At 43.7% G+C, this 14,533-nt stretch overlaps 1 protein-coding gene across 1 annotated transcript in view; it reads left to right on the forward strand.

Moving 5' to 3' along the window:
- The first annotated feature begins 10,258 nt into the window (after positions 1-10,258).
- The window catches only part of LOC310632939 (protein spinster homolog 3-like), a 35,525-nt gene continuing 31,250 nt past the window's right edge, over positions 10,259-14,533 (forward strand). Inside the window, exon 1 of the mRNA XM_083350394.1 lies at positions 10,259-10,499. Within this exon, the coding sequence (XP_083206520.1) occupies positions 10,313-10,499 (187 nt within the window). The 5' untranslated portion in view covers positions 10,259-10,312. The remainder of the gene's footprint in view (positions 10,500-14,533) is intronic.

Consider the following 14,533-nt stretch of genomic DNA (forward strand, 5'->3'; position numbering starts at 1 on the left):
TATTTTCTCAGAGCTTTGGAATGTGATGTTGCTCAGCAATGGATTGGTGACAGTAGATTTAAGTGACTAACATTTATTTTATCACGATGTCCTCATGGTTGTAGTTTCTAGCTGATAGCTCCCTACCTTGCAAATCTGGACTGTTGGAAATAGACAGTCATCAGTGCAACTTCCCCATTTCCAAATACAAGGGAAATGCACTGCTGGGGATCTAAGGGTTAGCTCTCACTCCAGTTAAGGGTAATGGGCATTCATAGATTATTTCAGTGTGAATTTTCCAAATTTTATACTTTTCAGATAATAGAGGTAGTCCTTGATTTACAATCACAATAGAGCTTCACATTTTTGTTGCAAAGTGAGACATTTGTTAAGGGAACTTTGCCCCATTTTATGACCTTTCTTGCCACCCTTGAATCACTGCAGTTGTTAAATTAGCAACCTGGTTGTTAAGGGAATCAGGCTTCCCCATTGACTTTGCCTGTCAGAAGGTTGCAAAAGATGATCACATGACCCCAGCATACTGCAATGGTCATAAATTGGGTCAGTTCCCAAGTGTCTTAATTTTGATCATGTGACCATGGGGATGCTGCAATGGTGATAAGTGTGAAAAATGGTCATAAGTCACTTTTTTCCAGTGCCGTTGTAACTTCAAATGGTCACTAAATGAACTGTTGTAAGTCAAAGACTGTATATAAACCAGGATATAGTTCTTCAGTAAAAAAATTGCATGCACAAATCTTATATTTATATACACACTCACATACACACATGTATGACAAAGAGAGAGAACATGTACCCTTAGCAAAAATAACATTTTGCATTTTTAATACATTAAATTGCATACAGAAATACATAGTTGTTGATAGAAATTTTAGTGCCATCTTTTTTTTAATCTCAATCTAAGAAGAAACCTATTATTATTATTATTATTATTATTATTATTATTATTATTATTATTATTATTATTATTTATGAATGGAGAAATTGAGAGTCAGTCCTTCCTACCCAGAGCCCTGTGGAATGTTACTGTGAATATCCAAAGTGGAGGAGCTATAATGGAAATATTGACACAGCCTTGGCCAGCTGAGGAATGTCCAGCATTTTGGAATTTGGAAGTAAGAGCTGGCTTTTTACTGCATCCAAAGAAGTCAGTGATTTACTGTGGATTAATCCTTCATGTCTTCAGGATGTCAACAGTTTCTGAATTCAAGTAGACGTGACTTCCTCATTACTTAGGCTTCTGATGCTATTGGAAAATTAATTTAGACTGTGTGTGGTGGAGATGAAGGCATAAACTCTGCCCTAATACTTTCAAATCTTGAGCATTCCTAATTTATGCCTATAAGAGATGGTTTGTCCACAAGAAATGAATATAAGTACAACAATTCTGGTGACATCTGCTGGTTGATTGAATTATCAGCTCTCATGTGAGCTGGGGAGTCGAGCAATTCTTTCATTAGAAGCAACCCAAATGGCCAAATAATGCACAACCTTTCCTGTTCTGTGGTTCTTGTGTGTAAAAAGGCAGAGACTTAATCTCACAGACCCAGACCCAGACACATAAACCACCTTGACTTTTTATTCTCTTTTGTGGACACCTCTGTGATTGTGGAGATATTTATTAGTGGGTTGGGCATTAGATTCTACTTCACCTGACAAAAATATTGTAGAGAAACTGAAATTTTACCTGTTTTTATTGACCTCAATTAATCATCTTGACAAAGATGTTAGGGGACTGGAGGCTAAAACATATAAACAACGGTTGCTAGAATTGGGTATGTCTAGTTTAATGAAGAAAAGGGCGAGGGGGGACATAACAGCAGGGTTCCAATATCTCAGGGGCTGCCACAAAGAAGAGTCAAGCTATTCTCCAAAACACCCAAGGCAGGGCAAGAAGCAACGGATGGAAACTAATCAAAGAGAGAAGCAACCTAGAACTAAGGAGAAATTTCCTGACAGTTAGAACAATTAATCAGTGGAACAACCTGCCTCCAGAGGTGGTGAATGCTCCAACACTGGAAGTTTTTAAGAAGAGACTGGACAGCCATTTGTCTGAAATGCTATAGGGTTTCCTGCCTGAGCAGGGGATTGGACTAGAAGACCTCCAAGGTTCTATTCCATTCTATTCTGTTCTGTTCTGTTCTACTCTAGATGGAGTCCTCCCCTGCTGATTTTACTCTGCTACCGGTAGTTGTTGCCAACCATAGGGGTTGGTGCTCATCTCCGTTTCAAGGCCAGCACGATGTTATGGAGTGCCATTACCATCCCACTGAAGTGGTACCTATTTATCTACTTGCATTTGCATGCTTTCGAACTGCTAGGTTGGCAGGAGCTGGGACAAGGACGGGCGCTCACCCCATCAAGTGGTGCTTGGGTATCAAACCTGGGCTGGTGGCTTTCCAGCTGACAAGCCCAGCATCTTAACCACAGAGCCACCACGCTACCTTAATTAGAGATGAAGAGTCACAAAATATAAAATAAATAAGAGAGGGGGACTAAAATATTAGTAGATACTGGAGATTAGTATCATTCTTATTCCAAGGAGGTTTTAATGGATTAAGTTTTATGAGATGAGGGTGATCTCACTCCTAAAATTGTTGATCTGTCTTGAAGTCATTTATTCATTCATTCATTCCCAAAATCTTTCAGAAAATCTTCAGAGTTTTTTTTTTGAAAGAATGCCCACATTGTGTGAGATTTGGACATTTATACTGTATATATTTTAATGAAATATTTTTTGGCCATCCACGGTTGATATAGGTATTTTAGCCCCATATGGATGATGAAATCCTGAACTGCTTATTAATCGGTGCCCATTGGCTTCTGCACCATATAAGGTGTTGTTCTGTAAAATCTATTCTTTACCTTTTCAAGGAAATTATATGAGCAATTTGCAGTAGTTAAGATCCTTTTCCTGTTTGTGGCTTCTAGATGCATTTTTTCCATTCTCTGCTTGATTAAAAAAAGGTATTCCACCCCATGAAGAGGAAGGTGGAGGATATCCTTTTTAACTCATTAATGAAATGATTAAATGACCAATTCCAGTTATCACTTATCCATTTGGCAGATAAAATGAAACATTTAGCTTCACCAAGATTGACGTAAATGGAGCTCTTGTTTCTCCCAAAGGACAAGCAGTGATTCCGAGTTGATCAGAAATTTGGAACACTCTAATAAAGGAGAATATTTGTGGCTCAGGGTTGAAATGAGGGGTCCTTGGTGTTCTCTGAGCTTGGTTGTTTTCCTGCAGACATTTCATTACCCAGACTAGGTAACATCATCAGTCCTAATATTGATGAGGTTACTTGGTTTGGGTAATGAAACATCTGCACAAAAACAACCAAATTCAGAGAGCCTCAAAGAGCCCTCATTAGAGCAATCGTGATATCCAAGCAAAACTGGCAAATGCCGACAGAATAGGCAAATGCCAGATGTGTTATTTCTGTGTTTCTCAGCCGTAGCTGTTCAAAGATGTGTGGACCTCAACTCCCAGAATTCCCCAGTCAGCATATGCTGTCTGGGGAATTCTGGGAGTTAAGATCCACACATCTTCAAGCAGCCAAGGCAGAGAAACATTACTCTATCCTTTTCACATGGAGCTAATTTTGTGCTGTTTGAGAAGCAGGAACTAGTTCACCTCCCCAAATTCCTTGGCACACATCTTCAAGTAGCCAAGCTTGAGAAATACTGTACTAACAGGTCTCTTCTGCCTGCTTTCTCCTCTGACTTCCTGTTTGGAGTCTTAGCCCAGGGGAAGTAGTGTTCAAGGTTAAGCACCATTAGCCAACTTTTTGGTCTTCACTTCAGGAAGTTTGCTTAATGCTTGGGCCTCTGGTGGGCCCCACTCTCCTTTCCCACCTGAAGCAGGAACCACTTTGATCAACAGCTAAACTCAAGCAAGAACCTCTCTCCACAATTTATATTAATCATCCTCATTTCTCTTCAGGTACTGGCTCAAAGAAGACCACTAAATGGGGACAGCATTTAAACAGAGTGAGAAATCTGCCTCAAATGGCAGATGCTGGGAGGTAGACAGCTAAGAGGAAACTCTATGAGCCTTACCCTGCTCTTCCTAAATTAATAATCTGCTTTTGGGTGCAGTGAAGGACAGGTCTCCTCACTGAAAGAAGACTCAGTTAGCAACAGCAATATATATTAGCAACAGCAATTTCTGTTATAGTCCCTGCCTTATGAAATATTTTCACCTCAGAGTTATGAAATATTCACCCCTGCCTTATGAAATATTTTCACCTCAGAGATTAGAAGGGCCTCAACCCTGTTGGCTTTTTACAAAGTTTTAAAAATGTGGCTAAGTACTCAGGCCTGGGGTTTGGAATGTGCTAAGGGCCTCATTATTTGGCTTTACTATTAGTTGATTAGCCATCACAGCTGCTGTTTATACATTTATTTTGTGGATGTTTTTATTATTTAGTATTTTTAAACTGTTTTAGAATTTTAGAATTGTAAGCCATCCAGAGTTACCTGGTTAAGTTGAATAGTTATAGAAATTATATAAATAAAATATATAAAGCCAGTCTTACCATACCATGAGATTCATGGCAAGGAAAGATTTCTGTCTTTATTATTTTTACAAATAACTCAAGGTGGTGAACATAGCCACACACCTTCCTCCTCCTATTTTCCTCACAACAACAACCCCATGAGGTGGGTTGGGCTAGGAGAGAGTGATTGGCCAAAAGTCACCCGGCTGGCTTCAATGGCTAAGGTAGGATGAACTCTGTTGTATACTGGGTTCGTTGTGCAGGAATGAAGAAGAGGCGAGTGAGTTCAGCAAAGATCATGGTTTATTGCTAGCAGAATCTGAACTAGAGAACAGGGCTGCAGATGCAGCAATTTATACCCTGGCCCCTAGGCGGTGGCCGATAGGTTTGAAGCAACCTATTGCCGCCTAGAGGCAACCAATGGCAGCGCTGGAGACGGGTTGTCTGAGATGCTGGGAGCCATTAGCTAGTTCTCGGCTCCAGCAACCTACCAGCCGTTACCACATGGTGTTAACAAGCAAGCCCAATACATTACACCCCTCCCCCCTTAGAACGAACAACATTACAGCAATGAAAGAAAGTAATTACAGCAATACACCTTACAAAGACTTAAAACTGGTGTGAATAGGTTCCACTTAGCAGCATGATATAGTACTTACAACATTATAGCTCCATTGTCCATTACAATCTTGTATGTCAGCATTAAATACAAAGGTACATACAACATTATAGTTTTATTATTTCAGAACAAAATCTTGCAGATAAGCAGGAGGTTTGCATGGCCTTGTGGAATGCCTGGGGGACCCAGGCACGTCCTAGCCTACTAGCTTGCCCGCCGGGCTGGGTAGACCAGTGTCTCTTAGTTCAAGTGATTCAGAGTGGCTTGGTGCTCTCTGGCTGGCCTTTCCAGGTTGGCCCACCCCAGAGTCAGTTTGTTCAGCAGAGTTAGCACAGCGGCTGTAGCCATCAGGTTGGCTTTCTCCGTCAGGGGACCCATGTTGCACGTCCAGGCTCCCCTCCTCTATGGCCAACTCCTCATTGCTTGGGCTGTGTGAGCCTTCAGAGTCTATGCATGGGCTGGCTTGGCTGCTGGTTTGTGGACCTTGATAAGGACTTGTGACAAAGTCCTCGCTTTGTGGCTGTTCTGGGAAATGCTTCCTAAGCTGATTGATGTGGCACCGGACAACTTGCCCGCCCTCCAGCCCCACTTTGTAAGAGAGGGGGCCTGACATTTTAGTAATTTTTCCAGGCACCCACAAATTCCCATGCTCATTGTTCCTGGCCCACACCCCATCGCCCACTTGCAGCCCCCTTGGGGGTTTTGGGCGCGAAGCTTCTGCTGCCACCCTATCTGGATGCAACCTGTCCAGTTTTGTGATCAGTCGCCTCCCCCAGCGCAGCTCTGCTGGGCTATTCCCTGTAGTCGTGCAGGGTGTGGAATGCTGGCAAAGTAAAAAATCTGCCAATCTGTGATGCCAGTCCCCAGTCACTATACGCTTCAGTAACTCTTTTGTGGTCTGGACCATGTGTTCAGCTTGATCATTAGAAGAAGGGTGAAATGGGGCCGACGTTGCGTGCCTGATGAGGTTTGCTCTCAGGAATGCCTGAAATTCTGCTGCTGTAAATTGGGCTCCATTGTCGGATACTATGATGTCTGGCAGCCCATGTGTGGCAAAGATGGTCCTAGCAGTAGTCATGTTAGCGACTGGAATTACTTCATGCCATTCTGGTTGTCGACCACTATAAGGAAGAGCTGTCCCTGAAAGGGCCCAGCGAAGTCTATGTCAATTCTAGACCAGGGCGTGTGAGTCTCCTCCCACCTGTGAACTGGAGCGTGCGGCATTTCAGGCCTTGATTGTTGGCATGTGTAACATCCATGCACCTGGGCTTCAATGGCCTTGTCTAAACCTGGCCACCATAAGTAGCTTCTAGCTAAAGCTTTCATACGGACAATACCCGGATGACCTTCATGCAGTGATTGTAAGACCCTGCCGCTTAGTGAGGTGGGGACTATGACCCTGTTCCCCCATAGGATGCAACCCTTGTGAGCTGATAGCTTGTGTCTTCTAGTAAAATAACTCTGAAATTCAGGGCCTGGGCTTTTATCCAGCCACCCTGTGTGCACCCAAGAAAGCACTCTACTTAGTGTCATATCAGCTGCTGATTCTGCAGCTATGTCCCCAGCGTGGAGGGGAAACTCTGGCAAGTCCTGAATGGACAATATGCAGGCCGCTGGGGCCAGATCTGGTTCGATTTGTGGCAGTGGAAGCCTACTCAGGCCGTCTGCATGGCCCATTTCTTTGCCAGGTTTGTAAATCAGCTTAAACGTGTACGCTGATAAAAAAAATAGACCATCTCAGCATTCTAGGGGATAATATATGGTGTATCTGTTTGTCTGTAGTGAATAACCCCAGTAGCGGTTTGTGGTCTGTAAGACCATGAAGTCCCTGCCATATGAGTAGTCGTGGAATTTTTTAACTCCAGCTACCATGGCCAATGCCCCTTTGTCAATTTGAACATAGTTACGCTCAGCAGAGGACAGTGTCCTTGAATAAAATGCAATGGGAACTTGGGTTCCATCTTTCTCTAAGTGACTCAAGACTGCACCCACCCCAATGGGGATGTGTCACATGCTAAGCAGACTGGTTTAGACTCCCTGAAATGAGTGATAGTGGAACTGACCAACAGAAGTGCCTTCAGGTCCTGAAAACTTTTTTCGTGAATGCTGGTCCACTTCCAAGAAGATTTTTTATCTAAGAGCCTGTGAAGCGGCTCTGCCACTGCGGCCTTGTTAGGAAGGAACGCGTGGTAGAAGTTGAGGAGGCCCAAGAATGCTTGCAGCTCTCCTTTTGTTTTAGGACTAGGTGCCATGTGAATGGCCTTCACTTTGGACTCAGCTGGGTGGATGCTATTAGCATCAATGTGAAACCCCAAAAATTCAGTTGAGGAAACCCCAATACTGCATTTGCTCTTTTTTAGTTTGAGACCTGCTTCACACAGCCTCTGCAGGACAGCTCTGAGCCTCTTTGCTAGCACTTCTGTAGATTCTCCAGCAATAAGCATGTCATCAAAATAGGGGCAAACCCCTGGAATGCCTTTGAGTGTGCCATGATTCCCTGAAAAATGCCCAGGGCTACACTGACTCCAAATTGCAAGCGCTTTACTCTGAAAGCCCCCCTGTGCATCACAATTGTCTGTGCTGCAGCCATGGCCTCATCAACAGGTAGTTGCTGATAGGCCTGCACCAAATCTAATTTCACAAAAGTGGTGCCACCCTGCAAAGATGCCAGGATGTGGCTCACCATGGGGACTGGGTATGCGTGCTGTTTAAGGGCCCGGTTAATTGTGCATTTATAATCTGCGCATATTCTGACTTCCCCATTGGCTTTAAGTGGTGTTACAATAGGAGTTTCCCACTCCCCACCATCTACTGGTTGCAAAATGCCCTGTTCCACAAGCTTGTCTAGTTCCATGTCTATTTTGTGCTTGAGGGCAAAGGTGACCCTGCAAGGCTTAATCCTAATGGGAACCACGTTTGGGTCTAGTTTGAATGCTATTGGCAGGCCCGTGTAAGTTCCTAGGGCTGAATCAAATACGTCTGCGAAGTCCTCGCAAACTGACGCTAGATCCGCAACTTGTGTCCGGTTGATACCGGTTACTTGGATGCCTAGTGTATCAAACCAATCAAGCCCAATTAGGCTCGTTCTCTGGCCCCCTACTACGACAACATCCAGGTGCCCTGAAAACCCCTTAAATTTAACGGCCAAGGTGGCTTCACCCTTGACTGCGACTTTAGCGTTCTTAAAATCTGTTAAAAGTATGTCAGAGGGCCTCAGCTTGGCCCATCTTCTGCTGTGACTGCACACAGAATTAAATGTGTCCAGAGAAATAATGGAAATGGCAGAGCCTGTGTCCAGCTCCATCTTACAGGGGACTCCTTGCAGCTCCACCTGAAGTCTATACTTGGGCTTAAGGGGGCGTTGGGCCCCGGTACGGAAGACACTTCTATGGATTGAGCAAAACCCCCTGCTGAATGGCCCCGGGGCCCCAGTACCTCTCCTTGTCAGATCTTCCGACTGGCGATTTAATGGCCGGTCCCTCTGGCGACCTCTGCAAACTGATGCGATGTGGCTGGTTTTTCCGTAGGCCTGGCACGTGGCTGTCTGAAACCTGCAGTCCGACCGTTGGTGGCGGCCGCCACAACCTAGACATCTAGGCAAGAGATCTGCCTTTTAAGTAGTCTCTTGCTGCTTGCTGCTGCAGAGCTGTTGGTCGGGTTGTCTGTGCAACTTGTCGACTTTGGCGTCTTCTTCGGAGTCCTTGGTGAGTTCTGCAATCTTGTGGTGGACGGCTTCTTCGCATTGCATCGTTTTGGCAGTCCAGATCGTTCGGACAGCTCCACCGGCAGCTTCGTCCACTTGGTTGCGGAGGCTGCAGACGAGCCGGTCTTGAAGTTGCTCTTTGATGTCTGAAAATCGACACAGGCAAGCGGCTGCCTCAAGGCTGCAATGCACTCGGATGTGGTCTCTCCCAGCTGCTGCATTCGTTGTTTGAAGGCGTAGCGTCATGCAATCATCGACATCTTTGGTTGGAAATGTTTGTTAGGCATATGGTGTTAGCCTACAATGTTGGGTTGAAAATATATTAACCATGATGTTATGTCTTTAAGATGTTAATTGGCCAATGGTTGTGTAAGTGTTCTCATGGCCATAAAGGGGAGCTAGAAACGTAGCTTCTCTCTCTCTCTGAATTCACTGCTCTCTACTATTACTGTTTTTGCTCTGTTACCTGAACTGTGTATTGACCTCTGGACCAGTAAGAAGACTTTGTATTTTGGATTGCTACTTGGACTGTTTGTTTTTGACTGTGCATTTTTGTTCCTACACCACCTCAAAGTAAAATACTTTTTGCTTTTACCACTCAGTGTACTCCTGTGTGTGACTCTTACTGCTCTCAGTACCCTTCCTTGTCTGTGCAACTCTTTGGTAGCACAAAGAGACCTCTGCACAACAAATTCCTTAACAATGTTCTCCGAGCTTCTTCTTCATTTCGGCGTAGGAGACGGATTCCAATGGCGTGGGCGCAAACAGGTTTTTGGCCAGATCAAATGTCGCTGGGCCGCACACACAGAGAAGTGTGGCGGCCTTCAGTCTATCCTCTGCGACCTGGTTCACCCGAACATAGTTCTTGACCTGTGACAGGTACATGATTGTGGCTGAGTTCACATAATACAGTTTGTCATGGCTAACTGATCGATAGCCATTTGGTTAACTGAATTTTTAAGGTCCTCACAACCCAACAAATCATCTAACACATGGGTTGGTTTGCGTAAGATGTTAATATATGAGCAACTGGCCTGTGGGTTTAGTGGGTTGTGTAGACACAGCTGGAATCACAAGGTGAAGATTCAGTTTACTCAAATTAGCAGTTCCTCTCTCAATGTGATTCTTTTTTCAACCAAATCTGGAGATGCTCAGCATGTAAAAGATGGGGCCTTCTGCTTCTCTCCACAGTTTCATGATCTCAACTTAGCCTTGCCTCTCTCTATTGCCCATGGATACGTTGTCTTCTCAGCCAGTTGAAAGAAGCAGGACTGCTTTTCTCACTGGCGTGTGACCATGTTGGATGGAGGGGAACCTTGAAAATTCTGTGGCCAGTACACAGGCAACATTTTTACAGGAAATGACTGAGCAGAGCTTAGTTCCTCCTGTTGGAGGCATGAGCAAAGCTGAAGCTCCTTGCAGAGCAACAGACAAGTGCCGAACCAAGGTATGGCTTTTTGCAACTAACTGGAAGTATTGACCAGGAAGATGGCTGAAGGAGTGATCCCAGATCTACCACCTCAATCTCCTGCATCAGTCAAGGCTTATGGAACCATGGAATCAACAGAGCAATCTCAAGGATCATCACAGCCACCTACCAGAAGGGCTTACATCGCAATTGCTACGCTTTGCCATCTGAACCTGGTGAATTATATGGACTGGTTTCTTGTAGCAGGTAGGCTGGATCCTATTTACAATTACTTTGTGACAATAGCACCCGGAATGGGCTGAAACCTTTCTTGCAGTTTGGCAATAATAATACTTATAATTTTTCTGTAGAGGAATGACTTCTGTTTTTCTGACTGTACTGTTCAGATCCCTGAGAATTTTTCAGAGATGTTTTTGAGCTGGTGCCGTTCCTGAGGTAACAAACTCTTTCATCTCTCTCCAGCCTCTCTGTTTATTCATTCTTCCTAATATGAAATGCCCCTATGGCAACTATTCTTTCTTGTGATGTTGCCTTGGGATGAACCAGATGTACAAGGAGGCTAAAAATTATTGGAGAATTATTGTACAATGAAAATTGGGCCATTCAGACACCTCTCTCTATCATTTCATAACTAAATAAAAACAAGAATTCCACCATCGTCAGAATGTCATTAAAATACTCTCCTCTTAAAGGAGAAATTGAAAGCAATTTCTCTCTCATTAAGTTGAATAAGAACTAGAAGGGGAAAAAAGGGGTGAGGAATGGGGAGTATGTTCAATTAAGCATAGCGCTATCTAAATTATCTTGTTGCAATAAGAAAAAGATAATTATTTTGAGCTATTTTCATACCAGCTTCCATGGATTAAAGCTCAATGCCCCAACTGCCATAAATGATACAATAAATGTTGGAAGAATGCATTTAATCATCTAGTCCAGTGGTGGGATTCAGCTGGTTCGCACCACTTCGACAGAACCGGTAACTAATTTTTTGTTGCCCAGGCCCAGAATGGACTTCCAGAAGAGAACTAGTTGTTCACATATTTGAATCCCACCACTGATCTAGTCCAGTGGTGTCAAACTGGCAACTCCTGGGTCAGATGCGTCACACGCAGGCCACGCCCACCCCATTTCCACAAAGGCAAAAAAACGCCACCATCAGTGTTGGGATTCAGATATGTGAACAACTGGTTCTCTGTGTGGATGCCACTTCCAGAAGTCCATTCTGGGCCTGGGCAACAAAAAATTAGCTACCGGTTCTCTCGAACTGGTGCGAAGTGGCTGAATCCCACCACTGGTCACCATACATCACAATACATCATGTGACATGATCGAGTTTGACACCCGTGATCTAGTCCAACTGAAGCATCCCAATTACACGTAGTCCTCGACTTACGACTACAATTTAGCCCAATATTTTCATTGCTAAGCAAAGAAATTGTTAAGTGAGTTGTGCTCCATTTTATGACCTTTTTTGCCTTGGTTGCTAAGTGACTCATTGCAATTAAGTTAATCACACAGTTGTTACAAGAATCTGGATTCTCCCATTGCTTTCTTAGAATGGTACATCACAAAAGCTGTATTGTTTGCATTTATAATCTCCAGGAGACCAGAATGGAGATTGTAATGTATTGGGCCTGTTTTACTTGAACTGTACCATGTGTCTTTGAATGCTGTTTGAGATTGCTTAATTAAGGAGTTGGGTAACGGTTGCTGGCTCCTCAGACAAGGAGTCTCCAGGACCACCATTGGTTGGCTCTAGGGTGGCAATAGGCTCCTTCAAACCTATTGGCTGCCGCCTAGTGGCCAGCAGTATAAATAACTGCATAGAAGCCTTGGTTACTAGTTCAATTCCTGCATTCAATAAAGCATGTTCCTGCTTGAACTCTCTCGCCTTGTCTCCTGCTTGCTGCAAAGAACCCAGTACACAACAGAGATGGTATGTTTCTTCTTGCCCTCCTTGATCATCAGTGGAGGGCAGAGTTTTGTGGTGGTTCTCCTCCTCTTTTTTCCAGGATTGGTTCCAGTCATTATTGGTATCAGGGAAGATGTTTAGCTCTAAACCAGTGTTTCTCAACCTTGGCAACTTTAAGATGTGTGGACTTCAAGTCCCAGAATTCCTCAGCCAGTATAATTGGCTGGAGAATTCTGGGAACTGAAGTGCACACATTTTCAAGCTGCAAAAGTTGAGAAACACTACTCTAAATCCTTGCAATTTAACATCTGGATGAGGAAGACTGAGAGCATGGGCTGTGACGTCATCAGTGTAGTAAATGATACTTAGTTATAAATCTTGGCCCCAGGCTGACCAAAAGGTTCTTTCTCACTCTTTGGAAGCTATGGAGGTCTGGATGGGGAAAAACAAGCTTAAGTTAATATTATACTTAATACAATAGTAATTATATATTTAATATCATTTTATATATTTGAATTACTCTATAGTTCCCAGAAATGATGTATTATCATTTGAGTATTTGGGTCTGCTTTGATACTTACATTATGTTCTCTCTCATCTCAAGTTTCAGGAAATAGGCTATTAATTTTATTGGGTTACTGGGAAATTAGGAAAAAAGTTAACAAGAGCTGTATATATTCAAGCAAAAGCAAAGTGAGAAGTTCCAGTTCTTTCAAGCTATTTTTAAGTAGCTTTGCTTAACCTGAACTGCCAGCTAGACCAAAGTAACATCTTTGTATATTTGTTGTTGTTGTTAGTTGCGAAGTCGTGTCCGACCCATCGCGACCCTATGGACAATGTTCCTCCAGGCTTTCCTGTCCTCTACCATCTTCTGGAGTCCATTTAAGCTCACGCCTACTGCTTCAGTGACTCCATCCAGCCACCTCATTCTCTGTCGTCCCCTTCTTCTATTGCCCTCAATCTTTCCCAGCATTAGGCTCTTCTCCAGTGAGTCCTTCCTCCTCATTAGGTGGCCAAAGTATTTGAGTTTTAGCTTCAGGATCTGGCCTTCTAAAGAGCAGTCAGGGTTGATCTCCTCTAGGACTGACCGGTTTGATCGCCTTGCAGTCCAAGGGACTCGCAGGAGTCTTCTCCAGCACCAGAGTTCAAAGGCCTCAATTCTTTTGCGCTCAGCCTTTCTTATGGTCCAACTTTCACTGCCATACATTGCAACTGGGAAGACCATAGCCTTGACTATACGCACTTTTGTTGACAGGGTGATGTCTCTGCTTTTTAGTGTGCTGTCTAGATTTGCCATGGCTTTCCTCCCGAGGAGCAAGCGTCTTTTAATTTCTTGACTACAGTCCCCATCTGCAGTGATCTTGGAGCCCAGGAAGATAAAGTCTGTCACTACCTCCACTTCTTCCCCATCTATTTGCCAGGAATTGAGAGGGCCGGATGCCATGATCTTGGTTTTCTTAATGTTTAGTTTCAACCCAACTTTTGCACTCTCCTTCTTCACTCGCAACCAGAGACTCTTCAGTTCCTCTTCACTTTCTGCCATTAGAGTGGTATCATCTGCATATCTTAGGTTGTTGATATTTCTTCCAGCAATCTTAATTCCAACTTTTGACTCCTCTAGCCCTGCCTTTCTCATGATATGCTCTGCATATAAGTTAAATAGGCAAGGCGACAGTATACAGCCTTGCCGGACACCTTTCCCAATTTGGAACCAATCAGTGGTTCCGTGTCCAGTTCTCACTGTTGCTTCTTGGCCCGCATATAGGTTTCTCAAGAGACAAATAAGATGTTCTGGTACTCCCATCTCTTTAAGAACTTGCCACAGTTTGTTATGATCCACACAATCAAAGGCTTTAGCATAGTCAATGAAGCAGAAGTAGATGTTTTTCTGGAACTCCCTAGCTTTCTCCATGATCCAGCGTATGTTGGCTATTTGATCTCTGGTTCCTCTGCCTCTTCGAAATCCTGCCTGTACTTCTGGTAGTTCTCGATCCACATACTGCTGGAGTCTAGCTTGTAGGATTTTAAGCATAACTTTACTAGCATGAGAAATGAGTGCAATGGTGCGATAGTTTGAACATTCTTTGGCACTGCCTTTCTTTGGAATTGGAATGTAAACTGATCTTTTCCAATCCTGTGGCCACTGTTGAGTTTTCCAAATTTGCTGGCAAATTGAGTGTAGCACTTTTACTGCATCGTCTTTTAAGATTTTGAATAGCTCAGCTGGAATACCGTCACCTCCACTAGCTTTGTTGTTGCTCAGCTTTTCTAAGGCCCACTTCACTTCACATTCTAGGATGTCTGGCTCTAGGTCAGTGACCACCTCAGTGTGATTATCAGGGACATTAAGCTCATTCCTGTATAGTTC

The sequence above is a fragment of the Vipera ursinii genome (assembly GCF_947247035.1).
Source record: "Vipera ursinii genome assembly, chromosome: 1".
NCBI classification, from domain to species: Eukaryota; Metazoa; Chordata; class Lepidosauria; order Squamata; family Viperidae; genus Vipera; species Vipera ursinii.